Source organism: Physcomitrium patens, chromosome 11, assembly GCF_059467195.1.
Source record: "Physcomitrium patens ecotype Gransden chromosome 11, ASM5946719v1, whole genome shotgun sequence".
Taxonomy (NCBI): Eukaryota; Viridiplantae; Streptophyta; class Bryopsida; order Funariales; family Funariaceae; genus Physcomitrium; species Physcomitrium patens.
Window position 1 is genome coordinate 9,572,178 of NC_143420.1, and position 22,654 is coordinate 9,594,831.

General features: G+C 34.0%; 1 protein-coding gene, 1 long non-coding RNA gene and 1 other non-coding gene across 3 annotated transcripts; 1 reads left to right on the forward strand and 2 right to left on the reverse strand.

Annotated features, from left to right (window-relative positions):
- Positions 1-12,324: 12,324 nt before the first annotated feature.
- On the forward strand, positions 12,325-12,438 carry LOC112289146 (U5 spliceosomal RNA). Its single transcript, XR_002971774.1, has one exon. It is a non-coding gene; the product is annotated as a U5 spliceosomal RNA (small nuclear RNA).
- LOC141045941 (uncharacterized) lies at positions 12,355-14,072 on the reverse strand. The gene is made up of 3 exons (XR_012218539.2): positions 13,553-14,072; positions 13,176-13,370; positions 12,355-12,895 (listed from the first exon to the last, which is right to left on the reverse strand). It is a non-coding gene; the product is annotated as an uncharacterized LOC141045941 (long non-coding RNA).
- Positions 14,073-15,171: 1,099 nt separating this feature from the next.
- Positions 15,172-16,483, reverse strand: LOC112288211 (uncharacterized). Its single transcript, XM_024532180.3, has 4 exons — positions 16,257-16,483; positions 15,877-16,062; positions 15,588-15,633; positions 15,172-15,416 (listed from the first exon to the last, which is right to left on the reverse strand). The coding sequence occupies exons 1-4, from the start codon at positions 16,378-16,380 to the stop codon at positions 15,308-15,310; spliced, it is 465 nt and encodes a 154-aa protein (XP_024387948.1). The 5' UTR covers positions 16,381-16,483; the 3' UTR covers positions 15,172-15,307.
- Between the last annotated feature and the right edge of the window lie 6,171 nt (positions 16,484-22,654).

The following is a 22,654-nucleotide window of genomic DNA, read 5'->3' on the forward strand; positions in this document are numbered from 1 at the left end:
GAGTGAAGATAAGAAGCTCCATCCAGTTGCATTCTATTCTCGGAAGTTCTCTGCTGCTGAAAACAATTATGAGATCCACGATAAGGAACTTCTTGCTATAGTGGATTCTTTCGAAGAATGGCGTCACTTTCTTGAAGGAGCTGCACATCCAGTAATCGTATATACGGATCACAAGAATTTGGAGTATTTCATGATGGCTCGAGTTTTAAATCAGCGTCAAGCTCGGTGGAATATGTCACTATCTAGTTCGATTTTGTTATCACTTATCGACCTAGAAGGCAGCAAGGACTATCCGATGCTTTATCAAGGAGATCGTATCTTGCACCAAAGGCTGGAGAAGCAGCGTTTGATCAACAATGTACAACGTTATTGAAGCCAGAGAGATTTCAACTTTGTGCTACTATTGTATCATTTGATGCTGACTTCCTAAACTAGGTACATGCTATGACCATTAAAGATTCAGTAGCCATTGATATCAAGCAACGTACCAATGACGACAAGTTCAAGGTGGAGGGAGATCTTTTATACTTTGAAGAGCGATTGTACATTCCAAAAGGACTAGCACGACTCCGAGTTCTTCAATCTCGCCATGATTTTCCAATTGCGGGACATTTTGGATTCAACAAGACCTTAGAGCTTATTTTCCGAGATTTTTGGTGGTCCCAAATGTGGAAGGATGTGAAAGATTTTGTCCTCTCTTGTGACATCTGTTCAAGATCTAAGAATCCTCAGCATCGCCCTTATGGACTTCTACAGCCATTGCCAATTCCACGTCGACCATGGTCTTCAATTTCTATAGACTTCATCACGGACTTGCCATCATCAAACTCATTTGACAGCATCTTTGTCGTGGTAGATCGGCTTACGAAGATGGCACACTTTGTTCCTTGTAAGAAGACATCGTCCAGTGAAGTCACAACAAGACTCTTTCTCGATAATGTGTATCGATATCATGGACTACCAAATGATATCATATCAGATCGAGGTACCCAGTTCGTGTCAAAGTTTTGGAGATCTCTCTTTGGGATATTGAAGGTGGATATCAAGCTTTCTTCAGCTTTTCATCCTCAAACTGATGGCCAAACGGAACGGGTGAACTAAGTCTTGGAGCAGTACTTACGATGCAGCATCAACTATCAGCAAGACGATTGGACTGCATATCTACCGCTAGCCGAGTTTACATATAACAACACCCTCCATGCATCGACTCAACAAACACCATTCTTTTCCAACTATGGGTATCATCCGAAGCTTGATTTATTGAGTCCGTCAACAAATAACAATCCAGCAGCTGAAGGATTTGTGAAGCAACTATCAGAGCTTCAAACTATGTTGAAGCTTCAATTACAATCCGCTCAAGAATCCTATAAGACGTCTGCAGATAGATTTCGGAATCCAGCACCTACTTTCAAAGTTGGAAACAAAGCCTTGCTTCTTCGACAAAATATCAAGACCAAGCGACCATGTGATAAGTTGGACTATCGAAGATTGGGACCATTTATCATCCAGAAGCAAATTAATCCAGTGGCATACCGGCTGGAGTTACCGGCTTCTATGAAGGTACATCCAGTCTTTCATGTTTCTCTGTTGGAACCTTATCGAGAGTCATCTTTTCCTGGAAGAGTGCAATGTCCGCCACCTAGTATTGAAATCGAGAACCACGAAGAATACGAGGTTGAAAAGGTATTGGATTCACGACGAAGGTGGGGAAAGTTAGAATATCTTGTTCATTGGTGTGGCTATGATATTAATGAGCGAACGTGGGAGCCAGCTGAAAATCTTGCGAATGTGCCACAAAAGGTACAGGAGTTTCATCAACGACATCCCGATAAACCTAAATCAATTCAATGATAGCTTCTTTCTGAAGCTTGTTCTCCCAACAATATAAGAAAAGGGGAGAGCACCAGCAAAATTCATAGTTGATGTAGTTATTTTCTCCAAGATAGATCGTAGTTTGGACTTTTGATATGGATAGCCAAGAGATAGATACTATGTCAGTCAGAGTATCGCAACCGAGTAGCTCACGAAGGCGACCCTGAGATGAAGAACTACATGTACCACAACGACGACGGAGGATACCGAGTAATCGATCACTGGTGATCGTATTTGAGATCGAGCCTGCTTACGATAGTCAACCAGAAGGCGTATTTGCAGGACAATTTCACAATGAGGACACGGAAGTTCATGCTTGGTCAGAAGTCGAAGGCGTGGGCCACTACTGTTGGCTTCAAGGGTCGATGAACCACTTGCCTTGTGAACAACAATTGGAGTTCATAGCAGAAGTTATGCGATAGATCTTCATTTTCTTGCGTTGGTACTGATCAAAAACATTGCTTCTCAGAGACCTCGAAGCTAAAGGAAGGGATGATGTTAGGGACATATTCCTTAGAACTTTCTAGAGAGAAGTTTCTAGAACTTTCTAGAGAGAAGTTTCTAGAACCTTCTAGAAAACAAGCCTCTGGAACCTTCTAGAAGAGAAGCCTCTGGAACCTTTTAGAGAGAAGTTTCTAGAAGCTTCTAGAAAGGAAGTCTCTGGAACCTTCTAGAAGAGAAGTTTCTAGAAGCTTCTAGAAAAGAATCCCCTGGAACTTTCTAGAAGCTTCCTAGTGAATAGAAGTAGCTCGAGAAGTTTCTAGAACCTTCTAGAAAGGAAGCCTCTGGAACCTTCTAGAAGCTTCCTAGTTAATAGAAGTAGCTCGAGAAGCTTCCTAAGTAGGAGTATATATAGGGATCGAGGCTGAAGAGTTCTTCAGTCTCGACAACACATGTCTTGGAGTTCTAGCTCACCTTTCTGGTGTTGTTCTTGTACTCATCTGTTTAATCTAGTTTTTTCACTTCTTCTTGAACTTATTGTTAGATTTCAAGTCTGTATTTTGTGTCCGTGACAGTGTTATCTTTTCCATATTAATGGATCAAAATTGATTCTTACACTTGGTCTCAAATTTCTCCCAATCACAAAATCCACCTTGAGTTCTATAACTTTGAATTCAATGTTGCTACTAAATGGTTGCTGCATCTCTCAAATAATTAGGTACATATATAATTCATTTAGTGGTATATGTTCTAGATAGTTGGAGATATTATCACATATTGAAGAGCCATTGACTTACATCTTCTTGTCTTAAAGTTCCAAAATATGTACTAAACTTACTCAATTTCAACATAGCAGATGCTGACTCTCTTGTCCTTGAGGCTTCTATTTGCCCTTATAAAGTAGCTATCTAGCCTAAAAATTATTGTATTTGAGTCTCTATTTGAGATTGCTCTACTATATCTCTCATATTATAATTACTCCTCTCGACTCTATTATTATAATGTCTTTTCATCTCCTAATTTATTTTTTAAGAGTATCTTGTGATAGCCTCAATATAATATCCAATGTCACCACAAGAATTGACCTTAGACTAAATGATGACTATTAACATGCTACCAAAAGTAAATAGTCTAACATTCGCTCTGATACGAATGAAATACAACTAGACTATCTCAAAACCCAAGATCCTTTTAATCCACAATAACATAAGGATTCATCACAAAATAGGACAAAACAGACTAGAAGAAAAGTGAACGAAACTAGACAGAATAAGACATAAAAGGCAAAAGTGAGCAAACACAAATACAACTGAATAAATTTGAACAGTAAGATGTAGAACCAAACTTTACTAAGAGGAAGGGTCTAAAGCCATACTTAACTAGATGCTCCAAAAGACTATGGCCAGTTCTATTTATATCTTATCTTATCACCCTGAACTTTCTAGAATGTTCCTATGTGGTGGGCTTCAACTAGATAATTGCCTTAAACTCTTTTTTTAGAAGATTTTATAGTAGGCCATACCTAAATAACTACCCTAAGCTCTTTCTAGAAGATTTTTTGATAGGCCCCACCTAAATAACTACCCTAAATTCTTTCTAGAATGTTCCACAATAGATCCTACCTGGTCAACTAATCTAATCTCTATTCTAGAAACATCCATGATTGTAATTATATATATAATTATCTTATTTATATCCTGTTATAATATAAATTCAATTTTAGAGCTACTAAATGATTTTTTTATTGATATCATTAGTTGATTTAGTATTAATTTTTATTTTAATAAAATTATTATTATTATAAAACTATAAATAATAAACTAATATTTTTAAAATAAATTACCAAAGTTAGGATTGATTTTACAAAGAACTACGTAAATAAAACATAAATAAAAATAAACTTTCAAATTTTTATGTGATTAATATCTTAAATAATTTATTCATATATATATATATATATATATATATATATATATTTCTTTTTATATCTTAAAATAAATAATTACAATATTTATTTTTATTTTTTTATAAGTATTATTAAAATTAACTAGATATATATATATATATATATATATATATATATTGTTCTACCTATCATAAATAAAACTATGAAAAAACTTATAGATTTCATGTCTTAAAGTAAATATTATGTTAAAAAGTGTTAATAAATTTTATTTTTAAATAAATTAAATATCAAAATTTAATAATATATATATATATATATATATATATATATATATATATATAATTTTATAAACGAATTTAAGATTCAATATATATAATGATACTTTAAATTTTTCTAATAAAATTATAATGTATGTATATATATATATGTATGTATATGCAAGTTGAACCTATGCCATTGTCAAAAAAACTTGTGGAGGTAGTAGACACAGCATGCGCAGTATATGGTGATGGTGGTAAGCAATTCCATAGCATTGCACCATGATTATATGTTGTATTGCAACATGAGAAGGATGTTATGCAATAGAGTTGATGGATTAAAGAATTAAACTTTAGTAAGAGATTTTGAGCCATAAGAAGGTTTTAAGTAGAGCACAATTATCATCTTAGTCAATAGAATCAATAAAAGTCTCCAAAAAATGTGTCCCTTGACATTCTTCACGACTATCTCCTTGCAAGGTTTTTCTATAGACAAACGAGTTGGAAATGCAATTGTCATTGTTTCTTCTTCTTTCTTAAAATTTACTCAGAGCTTCACGTCATATATACTTTTTTTTAGAGATTTCTATAGAATTCTACAACTTTGAACTATGAATACTCTTGTAATGATGGAGATTGTGAGATTATAATCTCTTATAGAATATACATCTAGTAATTGAGATATAATAGCTAACATCTCTAGCACACCTTTCAAGTCAACATGGAAGGATATTGTGTACACAATAACTTAATATCAACAAAAAGAGCTTTGGCTTCATAATTTTTTATTCATCAATTGCTTATATTTAATTAATTCAATTTCAAATAAACACAAAAATTTAATATAAAACCTAACCACCTATCAACAACATCTAGCTTTCAGACCTTTTAAATGTTCCTTCATCTTTAGAGCTTATCTCAATCTTTATTCCTGGGAAATTTGAAAGTTCTTCTTTTTGGCCAAATTTATGATTGATTCTCAACATAAATCAAATGCGGCATGAATCTTAAATTTATTACTATGCTACATATTGATTGAACCTCTTTACGTACTTTAGTATACTATTTCAATTAGTATATACTCTAGCCATAGTATACAACAACAGAGATCCATTATACATATGTCTATAGAAGCCAATTCTATATATAATGATGATTGAGTTGAAAGCCAATGTGATATTTTTTTTTGAGGTAGAAGTGAATCACATGTACTATTAAGGCCTTATGAGTATATAAACTAAGTTTTGTTAAGGCCCTATGAATTGCTATACAACTCAATTTTTATTTCATTTTTGATAAAAATAATAAAGATGTAGCTAATTAGAGATCAAATTTGTTTCTTTTAGTTGATCTCATTGATTTATCCTTTAATGTGTTTTACATAAGGGATATTTATTTATTAAAATAATAAAATAAAATCATAATAATTTGCAACAATTACATCAATACAAATTTTATATTCTACAATAAATAATTATAGGAATATGTTATTTTTAATTTAATACTAAAAATATTTCTTTTATATTAAAGAGGTAATTTTTAATCTTTTAAATTAATCAAATTATTATTATTATTTTTTTTACTAAGATTCAAGAAAATAATTATTTAATGTATTTATTTCAAGTCATACTTAAAAAAATAATTATTTATAAGTTGCATTATTGTGGCTTTTATTATCTTAAGAGTAATTTTATAAATTTAGAAATATATCCCAATATTAAAAAAACACTTCAAAAACAAAAAAAATAATAAAACAATAAAAATCTTATAATTTTTTTCTAATACCATAAAAATTCATTCACAAAGACCAACTTTTAATCACAAATTTAATTTCAGATTCTTTTAACTTTTAAATTTGATGTAAAACAATTTTTTTAAGTAAAAAATTTTACAACTTTCATTTTCTACCTAATAGACTTGAACAACAACTAATTTATTGAGGGTTGTAAAATGAAGAAATCAATTCTTTGATTCAGTTCTTAGTACAACAATATATATATATATATATATATATATATATATTATTTTATTTATATAGTGCTTAAAAAAATATAATCATAATATTAAGTATCTTATTAGAACACTGAAATTGATTTTTTAAATTCAATTAATACAAATACATATTACCAATAAGTTGAATAACAATAGGTGTTTAGTTACAATCAACTGTAGAATCAAATTTTTAAAAATTATTTATTTAATTGTTAGAATCTGTTTTACCTAACTATTATTTTCATAATATTTAATATTTTAATTTTCAGTTGATAAAATTTCAAGGTGATTACATCATATTGATTTCATTTTTGAATCATTAAAAATTCAGTAATAGAACTATATCGTTAGCACATCCTCATCTAAAGTCCTTTGTATTATTTTGTTGTTAAAAGGACTTTAAACCTACTATCAATATGGTTTTATTTTTAAAGATTATATTCACTTTAACATGTCATTGCTTGTTTTTGCATACAACATGATATATGTAGATAGACATTTTTTATGAATATCCTTCAACTAAGAGCAGATATATCAGATTGACCAACAAGCTAATGACAGGTCTAGAAAAATAATTTTGTGAATTGCTGCATACAAACAACAGATTGGAGTTCAAACATTGGGTCCTTCCTAAGCCCATCCACATGCTACCCACAAGCAGATTGATTACACAAACAGGCAGGGACACAGAGTTTGGGAAGACCTCTACACGCTCCATTATATGGATATCATTGAGAACATCAGTCCACACACATCACTGGTTCAAGTGCAAAGGTTCTCCAACCTGATCGCACCCAGCACAGAGCACTATGTGCAGAAATGGCATGAGAGGAGTAAGTGTTGGGAGATTGTATGCAAATTCTCACTCCATAAGAAATCCAGGATCATACACGATCTAGTTCCAATGTTGCGACCAAGAGCGGCCATAGTTGTGTATTTGATAAAATGTGTTGCAGGTCTGCACACGGTGTGGATAACTCCATGAACAGTGAATGATTACATAAAAAGTGTAGTCCATGAAAATAAATAAAATAAAAAACTCAGCCTGCGTGATGGAAGGCTGGAAATTCTAATATGCGCAGTGCCAAGTGAAGTGCCCAGTGTCAACTAACGTGGAGTTCGAAAAAAGAAACTTGCACGCGACAACTTGGTTATCGTCGAGCAGGAAAAACCTGGGTCCACTCCTACTTATCGTATTATCTAAGCTCCTAAATTCATTCACTTATAATAGTGAGAAGAAAATTGGATAATTGTGGTAACGCTTGACGAGTGCGACACATCACCACCAGGTAGTGAGCACACAGTGGGAATTGACGATTTATCTTACTCCAGGGCGCGGACAGTAACACGGAGAGGGTTCGAAGATTCGTACATGTCGATCTCGAGAAATGGAGAAGCCGTCCTGTTAACGATGATCTGTTCCGTTACTATCTTACATGTCTTTGATCAGAGGTAGTTAAATAAGATTTTGACAGACTTCACTGTCAAAAGTGCTGAGACCGCACAAACCTTGCGATGTTCCTTCGTATAAGTCCCCAGTGCTTCAGTTCATAGACTATCCATCCCTTTCTGGTACATCCACAATTCTGCTTCACTGTGTAGTCCCTGAGTTTGAGGATGAAGCCCTCGAGTCGGATGTCCAGATGCCGTTCAAATTGAAGATACTCGAACATCTGTCTGAAGTCAAGGTCGGTTCCCCAGAATCTAATCATCGAGGACGCCTCTTGGTATCGGTTAAGATTAGAGAAAAAACAGAGCTCTCAATGGTTCAGAAACATCCATTGACGACGAAGCATTGATACTCTTCTGACCGCTTGAGTAGGCTACATCCTCGGTTGAAATGAATGATAGATTCCACAATTTACGGCTGCTTCTTCACACAGTGTAGGTGAATTCAAGACATGCAAAAATGGACACGAGAACGTGGCGGAGTCCAGACTGATTGCTGAAGCAAGCCCTCCGCGATATGAAAACGGCCTTTGCTAGAACCGATATATTCCCAGAATAGCGCCCGCTGGTGTTGACGAAGCACTTGTAATAGACGTTGTCTTGTTCCTTCAAGCCTTTGATGAGGAGGTTCTGCAAGTCGAGGTCGATTCTGCTAGAGCCCACAATCTGAACACTGCTTCTGTATTTGAGCGAATCGATTTCGTCAATCGGAGAATGAATGTGGTTGGGAGGTAATTTTCTGTTGTATGTGAGTAAGGTCCCCGACACGGACGCAATATTGGCCACCACAAGGTCTTGGTATGTGAGTAGAACCGTGTCTTGAGCCTGCTCCTACCCCCAACTTCCTTTCTCAATATTCACACGATCGGCGTGCAACGTTTGGGAGAATCCTCTATCGTTGCTCTCGATCTCTGCATTTATCTTGACATCCTTGGAATACCCATGAATGAGGATACGAGAGCATTACGTTGTACCCAGATGTGAAGTCCAAATCTCTCACAAAAATCTGGACTCGCTTCTTCTTGAGCAGCCTCTCAGCAAAATTGTGAAGGGGGACAATATAGGTGGTGAGATCGAAAGACAATTGTTGTTCCTTCGGTGAGGAATGCTTCAGAGTTCCAACGCTTGATACATTACCGTCGTACAACTGAACTGTCTAATTGTAAAACCGGCACGCAAGTTCATTCGTTTTCGTTAGACTTATGGATGCCATGAGTAGAAGTTGGCGGCAACTTATAGCACAGCTTCTCCAAGAACGCATAAGCCTTGGCTGAATACAACATATCTTCCAGATCCCTTTAATACTTTTTGAGACTAGTGCATCCCAAGATAGTTTGGAGAGCATTGTGCAACCCTATCAGCGTCGATAGTAATTCCTGGCAATCTTCCTTGTGTGAGGAATTGATACAGCACTGGTACACCTTGCATTTCTCAATCACTGCAACTACCATCTTCGCAGTAAGTGCGGTAAGTGAATGTAGCATTGACAATTGTTTGATGAAGCTCACCGTCCACTCTGTTTGGGTGTTGATTCTGCAAATCATCGTGTTTGTGGGTTGTTCGTCTATTGTTTCTTCTCAGTACAAGGTGAGAATTGTTGGGATTCTTTTTCTCCGTTTGCTTTTGACTAGCGTTTATAGCTAAATGTCTTTGTGCAAATTTCTATTTTCTCTTTCTTTCTTCCCTTCATTGTATAAGACAGCCAAGTTGCATAAAAATGTGGATGTGATTGACAACTGTTACTTTTTCTTTGATAAAGTGATTACAATAAACGGTGAATAACAAGATATCATCAAGCAACGATTTAGAACTCATTTTGTGATGTATTTATTTATTTATTTATTAATGTGTGTTTGTATGTACAGAAAAGTATCACATGTAATCTATACATGTAATCGGTACAAAATAAAAAGGCAAATTTTGAATACGTTATGTAGCAGTTTTAGATGCGATTATGGTTTAACTAGCCAATAATGGAGAATATGCATTTGCAAGGTGTAATTAACAATTTAAATTTTAGAAGTCCTCTTTTTTTTAATTACGTTTAAATCTATTTTACTGTCATATTAGCAATACCACTTTACAGCTAGAGTCATGCATCTCAAAAATATCCGTTGTGTAATTACCCACAATTGAACAAAGAAATTAGTATATTTTGCAGTTGGTGGACAAGTTTGTAAAGTTGATTGCATGTATTTAAAGCTGTTAGTTTTATTAAAAGTTTAATCGAACTAAACCTCTTATAACTAAGAGTCTTGAGAACCATTAAAAAACCACAATGTATAATATTCAGATGTATAAATTCATCAGTCAACAAGATGATATATGGATTAATAGTACTTTGACTGTAAATGTATATATTTTTTCAAATCCACTATTTACAAATACAAAACAATAATATTTACAAGTAATGTAATAATCAACAAAAAAAATGTAAATCTAAACAAAATACTTGCAAATCTGGAGCACTTGTTTCCTAGACCAACATTACTTGAAAATTTCTATCATGATCAGAAAGAAAAAAGACGATAAGAGAAAAAAAAAAAAAAAAAAAAAAAAAAATCCCTATCTCATCACATGCTTTAGTGTATAATACGTACACAAATCAAACTTTGTCAACATTAAAATTTAAATAACTACAATAATAACAAACAGTAAAGTTCAACAGTGAAAAATTACCCACAACCACAATGAAAAAAAGTACCAAAAAATACACAACATTTGTCTATCCAGGTAGAACAAACCAGGAATGTGCTAAATCTCGCACCGACCACTGACTTTTTTCAACGAGGAAGCTACAATCCTGATGATCCATGTCCACGGATTGGAATCCCTCGATCTCGACACGCGATACAGAATCGGACCCTGCGAGAGTACCGACTCTTTATGAGGTGCTGGTGATCCCTTCATGTGTTCTGCCTGTCCTCTTTGTGTGCATTTTGCTAATGATATGCGTTCAAGTTGACTGGTGCTTCGGGCTTGAGATTCCCCAAAATTTGTTTATCCCTTTGTACAACGAGATGAGCTTTCTGAAGTGCTTGAACGCATTTGCTTACGGAGGTTCAATGCAGTAAATGATGGCTCTTCATGGATTCCATTGATGGTGAGTGGGAAAAGGAGGTTTGCTTAACCATGCGGGATTCGAAAGAAATACCATTTTTGTCTATGCATGTGGTGTGCTGCGATCCAAATCGCCCTGCACTCCATGGCTAACCCATGAATTGTGTTTAAAATATCTCCACGTCGATTGAGTTCGTTGCGCTTGCCCCTCTCTGACACCCACGCGGAACAGTCCAAATTCCACCCTTGCACCAATTGCGTCCAACACCAGTGGCGGCAGTGGGCACTCGAGAAGAAGAGTATGTGATGGGTGAAAAGTGACAAGGAGAGGCAGAACTAGGATCTGGTTCGATGCAAGCGGGCAGGGCGCGGGAGAATGCGCGGAGGATGCTGCGGCGAGGCTGGCAGTTATACGGCGCTATGCACATGAACTTCAAGCTGTGAGGGAGTTGGATTGGGAGACACGCACTGATTTGGTTGGAGAATGTTGCTCTCTGTCCGGGAACCACAGGAGTCTAACCCGCCCCTCGAGACAGCGATCCTAGATTGCGGAAGCATATGCATACCTGACGTGCCTCTCTGCGTGGGGCGAAGTTCGGAGCGACGATGGGTGAAACTGGGTTCATCGAGGGGGTGACTTGCCCCTCAGAACGTCAGACCTCGAGTGAACGCTGCAACGCGTTAGCCAACACATGCCGATAAAAGTTTCTTTTGACATCGAAAATATGCTTTATCTGTCGTTCCTAGGCTTCAATCCAGTGAATATGGAGGGCATATAGTGATTGGTGCTCTTAAGGTTCCAAAACGCTGAGTCCACTATACCCCCTTCTTTCACGCCCGTCCCGACCAAAATTTGCCAAGCATTTCGGTTCGCGGCGACCGTCGGCAATCACTTGAAAAGGCACTGAGCAGCGTATTATGGAGATAGGGGTTGTTACTCGCGTGATTGGGATCCTTCTTCCAACAACGGCTGGGTAAGGTCCAGCCGCAAGTAGGACGCCACGCGTTGCCAGTTCAATTACAACGGACAGAAAGGCGTGCAATGCTTGTGGACGCGGATCTCACCGTAACAATGCGGCAATTCTCTGAGCGAACTGGAGCGGAGAGTGCAAGCGACGTCGACAGTTGTGGTCTCGCAGCGGTGCTTGCGAGTTGGTTTGATCGATTGTATGGACCGTGGCGGAATCCTGTAGATCCGTCGCCATTCAAGATCGCGAAGCTGATTCCTTTAACGGTGGTGAAGTGGTCATTGTTCAGGACAGAGAGGGGCATATATCCCATATAAATTGTAGATTATGTGGTGTTGAGTGGGTTTAAGAGCGGACGCCGGCACCAAAGACATTTCACAGCCGGGTGCCCAGCACAGAGCGAACTATTCTTTCGCCTTTTACTAAAGAATACCGTGCGCTGGACACATATACTGGCATATCCCAATTTTTGGATTGCCCCTACCCGGGGCCCACCAATGAAATCTGAAACATCAATTTTCACAAATTTTGCGCGAGTGTTCGCAATTGCAGACCTTGGCTCAGAATACACATGAAATCTTTAAACCCAGAAAACGATTTAAACCTATGAAAACCTGTTAATACTAAATTCTCGATTATGTCTTCACTTAACAGTTTTGACAGGATTTTACTTCCTTGGCAAAACGAAGGAAGTTCTAACTCTTAGCTTATTGTGGTGGCGTCCTCTCCGAACTCGAACCGGTGGTGATCCTCTAGACTGCATTTGTTTATCTCATTTCCATACTCTTCACGTACTTCCACACCCACCAGTGATTCAACCTTGCCATCCAACAATTTACTTTAGATTCAGGTGACATCCCCTCAATACGACGTCCAGTCAGCAATTTTGCTTTTAATGCTTTCCTGATCCACATGAAATTCTTCCTCTGCAATCTGTGAATCCCCAACCTCTGCATTCAGGAGCATAGATTAGGAGAAAGCGCTGTCTCTCCGAATTTTGATTTGGAACGACCACAATACCCTCATTTATTCCTCAGTGCAATCACCACCGATCTGAAATACTATAGTTTCGAGAAATTGCTCCAGCCTCGATTGGAATTAATTTGATCGACTCGAGTGTCAGTAAGGTTGTGCAATACATGTCAACTGTGGAATTTAGGGTGTTTTTGCTACTAAGGCTGTTGGGGAAAGCATCGTTCATTTCAATTCTCTCCATTGAGCCCTTCATACCTGGGCTTTAATGTTGCTTGCTATGGCCTCTCACTCCTACATACGGGGTTGCTTAAAAACCTGCGGGTGCTGAGGTCGCGGATTGTTGTCATAACCACTAGACGCAATCATGGCTAATTTTGCTTATAGTGATCATTTCTTCTTTGGTTTAGGTAAGCCTTCAGTTGCTTTGAAATCATCTTGCATTTTCTTGCACTGAAAGTCGGATGAAATTCACATGTTAATTTTTCTCTCTGGCTTCTTTTACTAGTCATTTTGGCCCTAAGTTCGGTAACTCTTTATCACGATCTCTGTGGTGAACTACCTCCGACAAATTTGTGCTGTTCCTTTTTACTGTTGTTATTGACGCTAGGCAGATAGAGGATCTATGCATTTACCTCTTAAAACGGCTCCTCGTTTTGGCAAACTCTTCGAATTCATAACCTCGCACTTCGCCTGGTTAGGTTAACCTAGAAGTTAGAAAGTAACTTGAGGGTGAAAGTTCAATGGAAAGAGTAGTCTTGTGAAGCAACTGGACGGTCTGAAATGTCAGTGATCATCCAGATGCAATTCTGGCATGGCCATGCCTTCTGGAACAAAATGTGTGGTCGGAACCAGAATGTGATGTAGCCCAAGGACAAGCAGAGTCTCATCACGGGTTTGGTCGAGGTGATGTAGTTGCAGTTATCTTCGAATCTCCTCTTTGTATTCCCTTAGGATTCTCCTGGTGCTTCCACGGTATTCTTCCAATTTCGTGACGTTTGTAGGGTTTTACGATGCTGAAGCGGTTTTTTACAGTAACGTTCAAGTCAAGAGAAACTACGAAATTGAGCAAACGTCTTGGTTGAAGGAAGACAATTGGACCCCGAGAGTCCATATCAGTGTTCGAGTTCAAAGCAAGTGAAAATGAAGCGCCACCTCTTGGTTACCTATAGTTCCCACGATTCCCATCAATCTCAGATGAAGGAAACATTCTTAGATGTTGGCGAAACCAATTTCTTTGCCGTCGGCCGTTAGTTGAATCCAACACTTTCTTGGACCCGAATTCTGAGTCCTTGGATTTTAGGTTAAAGTGGTGCGAGAGTATCTGCAATTATGCGAGACCAGAAAATCACACATTCCTGTTACAGATCACACACGTCTATTCCCAAAGTTGAATTTCTCATACGCACAAGGGCCTTCCTCGGTTTAGGTTTAGGTTTTTTGGGTAATAATGTGCTTGAGGCATTTAGCGGTCATTCACTCCAAAACGACTTTTCCCCTGATGAGCTGTTGAAATTGCTAACGATACTAAATACCTACCCCCATGTTGGCTGCTGATGAGAGGTGCGAATTTCTCACAACTAGGCACTGCTCTTCACAGTTGGTGCTTCACGATCCGTCTCACAAAAACTACCCCACGATCTTTCGACCATCAGATTCATTTTAAAAACGAATCCGAGGACCACTGATTCGAAACGGACTCTAGGCCACACCTGATGATGATTAGGGGCCTCGGCTGCGTTAATGTGACGAAGATCGGCAACTGATAATGAGTGCGACGGTCCTCCACGCCCAACACAACCATGGTAAAATGTTGCAATACGCTCTGGAACATGACTTCAAGACTCCCTTTATTAATGGACTTGACCACCTAAACTCTTCACACTTCCGTTAAGGACGATAATTCAGTGAGACAATTCTTGCATCACTAACAGCATCCTCGAGTGAACTGCATTTGCATTCAGGTAACGATTATCTAATCGTTGAGATCGTTGAGGAGTCTAAGTGTTAAGTGTTGAAGGTTGCTAGGATTCAAGTTTCTAGAAAAAAAGTCTTGCTACCGTTGTGCGTTTCATGTCTAGGACGCTTGATAGTTGTTCCTGCAAATTCAAATTCCAGCTCATGCGGGACGACGCTAACTGTGGATTGGAGCAAGATTTGCAATAGAATCCGATGCCGTAGATAACTTCAAACCGCTAACCATGCACATGATTCCAAGCTCTCACACCTTGGAATTCGCAGGGAATGAGTGATAGGATGGTAAAAAATTGCATTTTTTCATGCTTAGCCATTCAAAACTGGACGAAAACTTAGCGCATTCTACCTTTGCGTTAGGAATGGTGAAAGCTCTACTAGTCTCTAAAATACCATTTTTTCGTCAGTACTAAGACTTAAGCATCAGATACAGACTCAGGAGCGGTGGCAAGAGTCATCACTCCTTGCTTGTACAGAATATCTCTCACAGTGTCCGATGGTTGAGCACCCACTGACAGCCAGTACCTGTCCACAGGAGAGATAGCACACAAACACTGATGTCAACTGACTGAAATATACTGCATTCGAACTAGATGTGCAGATTCCAATTTAGGTAAAAACAATGTGCTGCGCGCAACTATTGCATGTACACTTGAAAATGCATCAATTGCAGATTATTATGATAAAACGGCTTACTTGACCCTCTCGACGTTTACTTGGATATCCTTCTGACCATTTTTGTCTGCCAAAACAAAACACCTGTCAGCGAGGACTACGTTCGACTTGCTCAAGTCATTGAAAAGTTCGAAGGTAAAAGAGTAATCTGCAGAGAGAAAGTCATCATAGAAGGTGTACAAATTGTGCATGAAACACCTATGTAGATGTGGGTTCGGCAGCTTTAGTGACGAAAGCAGACTGACTGATCTTTACGACCACCCCCAATGTTAGCAAAGGATACGCTTTCTGTTCCGAGAAGAATTCTCACCAGGCATGGGGTTGTAGTGGCCAACCATCTCCAGGAACCTTCCATCACGACGAGCGCGGCTCGGAGCGATAATGATACGGTAGTAGGGAAGTTTCTTGCGACCAAGGCGGACCAACCTAATGCGCACTCCTCCTTTTCCTGCCACTCCCTCAGCGGCCTCTATTTTCAAGGGCTTCCGCATTACAGCTGTGGGCGCATTACAATTTAGTAGTCGAATTCGAGAAGCAAACCCACCGACATAGAAACAGGTCTACAGCAATCTGGCGAGGAATGGAAACCCACACTCCTGTGTCAAGTGATATCATCAGCAATGAAGAATTGGACGTCAGGTTTATCCTAATTGCAAAAATTCTGGGGATGAGAAGCAGGTAATGCCTTACTCTGGGCAGGAGACGGCATGGAAGGGCGAGCTGGGGATGAAGCAACCAAGCCATTGAATTCCTGGAACGAGGACCCACGAAGGGACAACGACGCCATGGACGACGTAGCAGCAGCTGCAGCCATTACGGAACACTGTGCAACCAGGCGAATCAATCCAAGTTCGAGATTACAAGCTCGGCCGCTCCGCAAACTCCCTGCCCACGAAACAGCCCACAACACAAATCCAGCATCAGAAATTGGCTTCGGTTTCGTTCCAGGGCCAAGCAAAGCCTCCGAGCGAGCAAGCGCCTTATCCGAAACCCCGCCCAGAACGACGAAGCTCCTGGGAACACGTTCCCGGTTCTCGCCATTGGGAGCATGTTCTCTGTCCTCTCCGTAGGGAACTTGTTCCCTGTTCTCTTCATTGAGAACATGTTATCTCATTCTTCTTCATGGGCATTATTAATATTAGCATACAATAAAATTTCAAGTGTGATGAGATTAAAATTTTACAAAATATACAGTGACTTATTAAAAAAAAAAAAATCTAATAGGTAACAAAAAAGTTTTAAATCTTGATTTAATTGATATTAAAAAACATCCCTAATATATATATATATATATATATATATTTCTATAAATCAAGAATATGTTTAAATTGCACGATATTTAGAATGACTATACAACATACCTTATCACACTCAAATTTACTAATTTCATAAAAATATGCTAATAACAATCTACCAAAATATTTTTTAATTTGAATTGGCATTTTTAAAAATCAAGATTTAGTATAAAAAAAAATATAAATGAGAGATTATGTAAATTTTCATTAAAAAAAAATACTTAGTAGTACAAAATATTTAATTTTTAGAATTAATTATAATATATTTGTTAAAATGAATCCTTCACATAAAAGTAGTTATTGGTCTAATTGGCAAAAAATTGAAAAAAATGACAACCATTCTTATTCTTTAATTCTTAAATCATATCAATATATTTTCATTATTCTAAAAAAAATTTAAAAATTAACATGACTTGATATAATTATGTCAATAAATACATATTTATCTATTTATTCAAATATAATAAAAAATTAACATGACATTAGTTTTATATATATATATATATATAAATATATATATTTAATTATTTAATTATCATATAAAATAACTTGGATAAAAGATAAAAAGATAAAGATACATTCTAATTGATTCTTAAGAAGATAGTTTTGAAAACTTGGAGAACGCGAAGTGGACGAGGTCTACATATCTCTAAGAACCAAGTTATTGGAATCCAATAAAGACTTTTTGACCTGCCAAAGTGATGAAGGTCCTAGCTTTAGATTTATTTTGGTGGTATAAAATGTCTTTTTCAAAATAGAGTCACTAGTAAAGCAAATAAATGTGAAGACTAAATTAGAAAATAAAACCAAATACAACCTCATATAATGATTGTCATGGACATATATATTTACCCATATAAGAAGTCTTTGATAAAAGATAAATATAGGTAGATTTGATAATATCTTCTGGCAAAGCTTCTTAGAATCTTTGTAAATACATATTTGATTTTAGATGTGTTTTTAATTGATTAATAGATTAGAAACTTAGCTAGTAAGTTAGCGATGTATCACACATGTTAGTAGCTTGTGGTACAAGTCAACCATGTTGTGCACAAATATGAAACTTGTCTTACAAGTTAAATATGTATCTTGCAAGTTAGAGACATGTTGAAGGTCCTATAGAACATTGCTATGTAGCTTCTAATAAGATAGTACATATAGATTCAAGAATAAAGCCTTCTTCACTTTTGTCAATGCTTTTTTAATCCTTAGTCTTATTGTCTTTAGTAATAGCCAATCTGGTTTCAAAATTATATTAATTTTGAGAGAATATCTAATCTTTTCAAGTGACACATGAATGTACCGAATTTTTATTTGTTTGAAAATCATGTCCTTGATAATAGTCTTCCTTCCATAATGCCTTTATAATTTTTTTTTATTGAAATACTATAAATATGTATGAATTATATTTGTTGTTGAGACTAACAATGACACACCATATATTTTGCTAGTTAGAATATCTATATGATTCAAGACATGCAATAAAAAAAAAATCTCAAACAATGAGATGGAACTAACTACCTTTTCACAAGGCTTTTATGAAAATTTTGATAGACAAGAATATCTAATTAAATCAAATTAAGTCAATATGAATATTTCTATTACGAACATACACATGTAAAGCAATTATTATCTATATGATTAGATAAAAGTAAGTAAAAGTAGATTAATTCTATAATATATTCTATAAAAGCTTCGTAGATGTTGCTTTGACTTTATAGGTGTCTATAATTGACTTTATAGGTTAAAAAAATAGTCAACAAGTTAGCCATGTGCCACATACATTGGTAGCTTGAAGCACAAGCTAATTATGTGGCACATTCATAGAAAACTTGCCTTATAAGCTAAGGCATGTGTCTTGCAAAGTCAATATATATTAGAGGTCCTATAGAACATCGCCATGTAGCTCCTAGTTAGATAGTATATATAGAGGTAAGAGTAAAGCCCTCTTCACTCTTATCAATTCTTTCTTGCTTCTAGTCTAGATTCAAGAGTCTCTAGTTTCGTTATCTTTTGGCAATAACCATTTTAGTTTCTTTTTAATATACATACTACTTTATTTCTATTTTGTCAATTTTATTTTGATATAAATTTCTCAGATTTATGCAACTTTTTCTAGTTCATATCCTTAACAATTTATTGATTCAAAAAATATAAAGTGACATTCAAAGTAGAAAACACAATAGGCCCAAAATAAAACAAATATTGCTTTAAATTAAAAAAATTAGTTTCAAAATCATGTTGTTACTTTTGTTTTAACCAAAATAAAAGAGTATTAATTTTTTAGTTGGAACATTCTTACATCAAAGTATAAAAGTACTCTTATTGCATTGCCAACAATAAATCTTTACTCTTATCCACAAATATAAAAAAAAAAAAAAGTATTTTTAATATTTGGCATCTTTCTATATATCAAGATTTATAGTAAAGTTGGAGCTATATAAAGAAAATTTCATACCACTACATCTATTAGGACTCTTTATTTGAGCAAGTTTCAAGGCATTTTATAAAAACAAAAGAATTAGTAGTTTTAATTGTAAGTTTTGATTCATATAATATCAAATTTTATAATGTTAGATTTCATGAAGTTTTTCAAAGCCTAAAATCATTTCATCAAATTCCTTAAAGATAAACCATGATTACAATTCAAATATGTCTAAATATCCATCCTTTCATTTGCATCATTAAATATAAATCCAATCTTATTCTTATTAAAAATGTTCTCAATATTTGCATCAAATATATTACAAATGGAAGCAAGTACATTATTTTATTACATGAAGTCTTGTTTAAGAATACATTGAGCATTTGGCTATAGAAGATAAATTAGAAATTATAACAAAAAGGTCCTAAAAGTTCTAATATAATCCTATATAAAATCCAATTAAAGCTTAATAATTTTAATTAGACCTTAATCTAATTTAAGATAATCCTTAAAGAAATTATTAAATAATATAAAGAAATATTAAGGAATTTTTTTAAAGAAATCATAAAAAATCTTACAAAAATTAATAAAAATAATAAAAATAGAAATCTTAAAGAAATATTAAAAATAAAAATATGAAATAAATCTCAAGTAAATTTTAATAAAATCTTAATAAAAACTTAATAAAATCCTAATTAAATCAAAATCAAAACTTAAATAAATCTAATCAATTCCTAATATAATTCTAAAGAAATCCTAATGAAGATCTAAATAAATTCTAAATCATATCCTAATCAAATCTCAAATATTAAATCAAATTCTAATAAAATCTAATTCAAATCTTAAATTCTAAATAAACACTTAATCAACTCTATGTAGAATTGAAACCTCAATAATTACTCATTTAACCATAGATTTTAACTCAAAATTTGCACACCTCTTAATTATTTAGTTGAAAAAAAGCATATATAATTTTAAGAATATTAAACTCATTAAATAGAAGATAAATTCCACAATTCGCTTTGGTGTTGGTTAGTATCCTTCTCCAACCTTGATGTCAATCTCTCATAGCCAATGTCTCTTAAATTCACCATCCAATGGCTTTCAAACTTTTTACAATAGATGAAAACCAAGTCTTCTACTACTATATAGAATTTTATTTTAATCCAATAAGTGAATTACTGAAAATTTTAAAAACCTTCACAAGTCTTTTAAATTCTAATTTCTATAGCTCTAATAGTTTAAAATTCAATAACTTTCAAATAGACCATTTTTTTAAGCTTAAATTAAAAATAAAAATAAAAAAACATAAAATAAACACTCAATCAAAAAAATTCACTTGTAGATTATTTATCAATCTCTCATAATTCTCCAAAGTATAAATTCTTTATATTTTTCAAAACTCAAAATCATCTCAAAATAACCTTGTCTTTGTAAAATCTTTATAAAGCCATTAAAAATTATGTTGTCAATTATATAGTTGTATACAAATTTTTAATTGTATATAACTATTTATTGTATACAAATTTATAATTGATAATAGTTTTATACAAATATACAATTATATATATATTAGATGTAATATATAGATGTTGTATATAGTTGTATACAACTAAAAAACTATTGTGAGCTATATATTTATATACAACTATTGTCAATTATATAGCTATTACAACTCTATAGCTATCATAGCTATTATCAAGTTATAATCTATTATTAGATAAATTACAACTTAACAAAGTGCCACTTAGATCCAAGCATAGATATTATCCATTTTAATTGTTATAAATTATTAAAAATAATATAAGATAAACTTGATTACAAAATAACATCAAGTTTATTAAATATAAGAATAATCACACTTAAAGTAATAATTATGATCTTTAAAAAATCATCTTATACAATGGTTTACATCCTTCAATGTTTTTGATAAAGTAGAATCAATCATACAAAGAATGAATCTATATTTTTCTCATTAAGTTTTATTTCATACAACCTAAAAAAGAATAGAAGGTTAAGATTAAAATCTAGACAAACCTATTTGCAAATCCACTAGTCTTTTGCATCACTATTAATATTTTATAGCATAATAATATCATCTAAAAATAGAAAAAATAAAAACAATAATAACATATATTAAAGATTCATTTGACGTTAAACGAGCAAAAATACCATATAATATAATAAGTAATAAAATTAGTGGTTTGGGCTCTAGAAAATTAGTATAGAATTAAGTAGATTACATATCAAAATCGTTGTTATATAAAGAGGTGTAGAAAGTTTTTCTATTTTTATAAAAAAATAATTAAAACTTAAACTTCTAAGAAAATACAAAGAAAGAAGATGAATCATTAGAGTTCCAATCTATGTAAGTTTGCAAAGTTTATATATATATATATATATATAATCAATAAAATATCAATTGCTACTAATATTTCATACAATAGTATCTCATTATATTTTAAAACAAGACAAACTTAGAAGGATTCTTTGATTTGTCAACTTTTGTCCTCAAACTTATGTTATTAAAGAATATAAAATTAATAAGCTTGAAAAAAAAATTATTTTTTAAATCATGATACATTATAAATATAGAAGCTGACATAAATATGGAATTTTAGAGAACCCAAAAAAACATCCGTAAGTTGAGGATTTTTTCAAATAATATTTTAAAAATCCAATCATGCAACAATAAACTATATGCATTCAATATAAAGTATCTCAAGCATATGTTGAAAATATCTAGCATATAGTTAAGCAAATTTATTCTTTATTTTTAAAACTTGATGGCTGCTTAAGAATAACTTACAACTAAAATATAAATAAGAATCCATCTCTCTTTGAATTTAAGGTTAAAGTAGCACCAAAGCACAATTCTAACCATCTTGTTAACTTTGTTAGATGATAATCACCCTTAAATTTAAATGACCAATCTTACAATTAAAACTATTCAAATTAAATGAAAACACAATAAAAAAACTTGCATCTTTTGTAATGAAGAACTTTCATTCTATTTAAGCATATATTTTTTTTATGTATAATTTTATTTTATGTTCACAAGTTCAACTTTATTTTTATAAGCAATCTTCCATAAATATTTTTATATATATATATATATATATATATATATATATATATATATATAATAAAAACAATAAATAATTATTTTATCAAAATTATTTAATTAATAAATCCTTAATTATTATAAAATATTTGCATAAAATTTTTAAATTATAAAATTATACATGAAAACTAGATATCATACAAAAATACTATAAAGCCTTTTAATTAGTAATAATAATTTTTTAAATAAAAATAAAAAATACTAAAAACTTGAGAAATATAAAAATTAGAAATTATGAAAATGA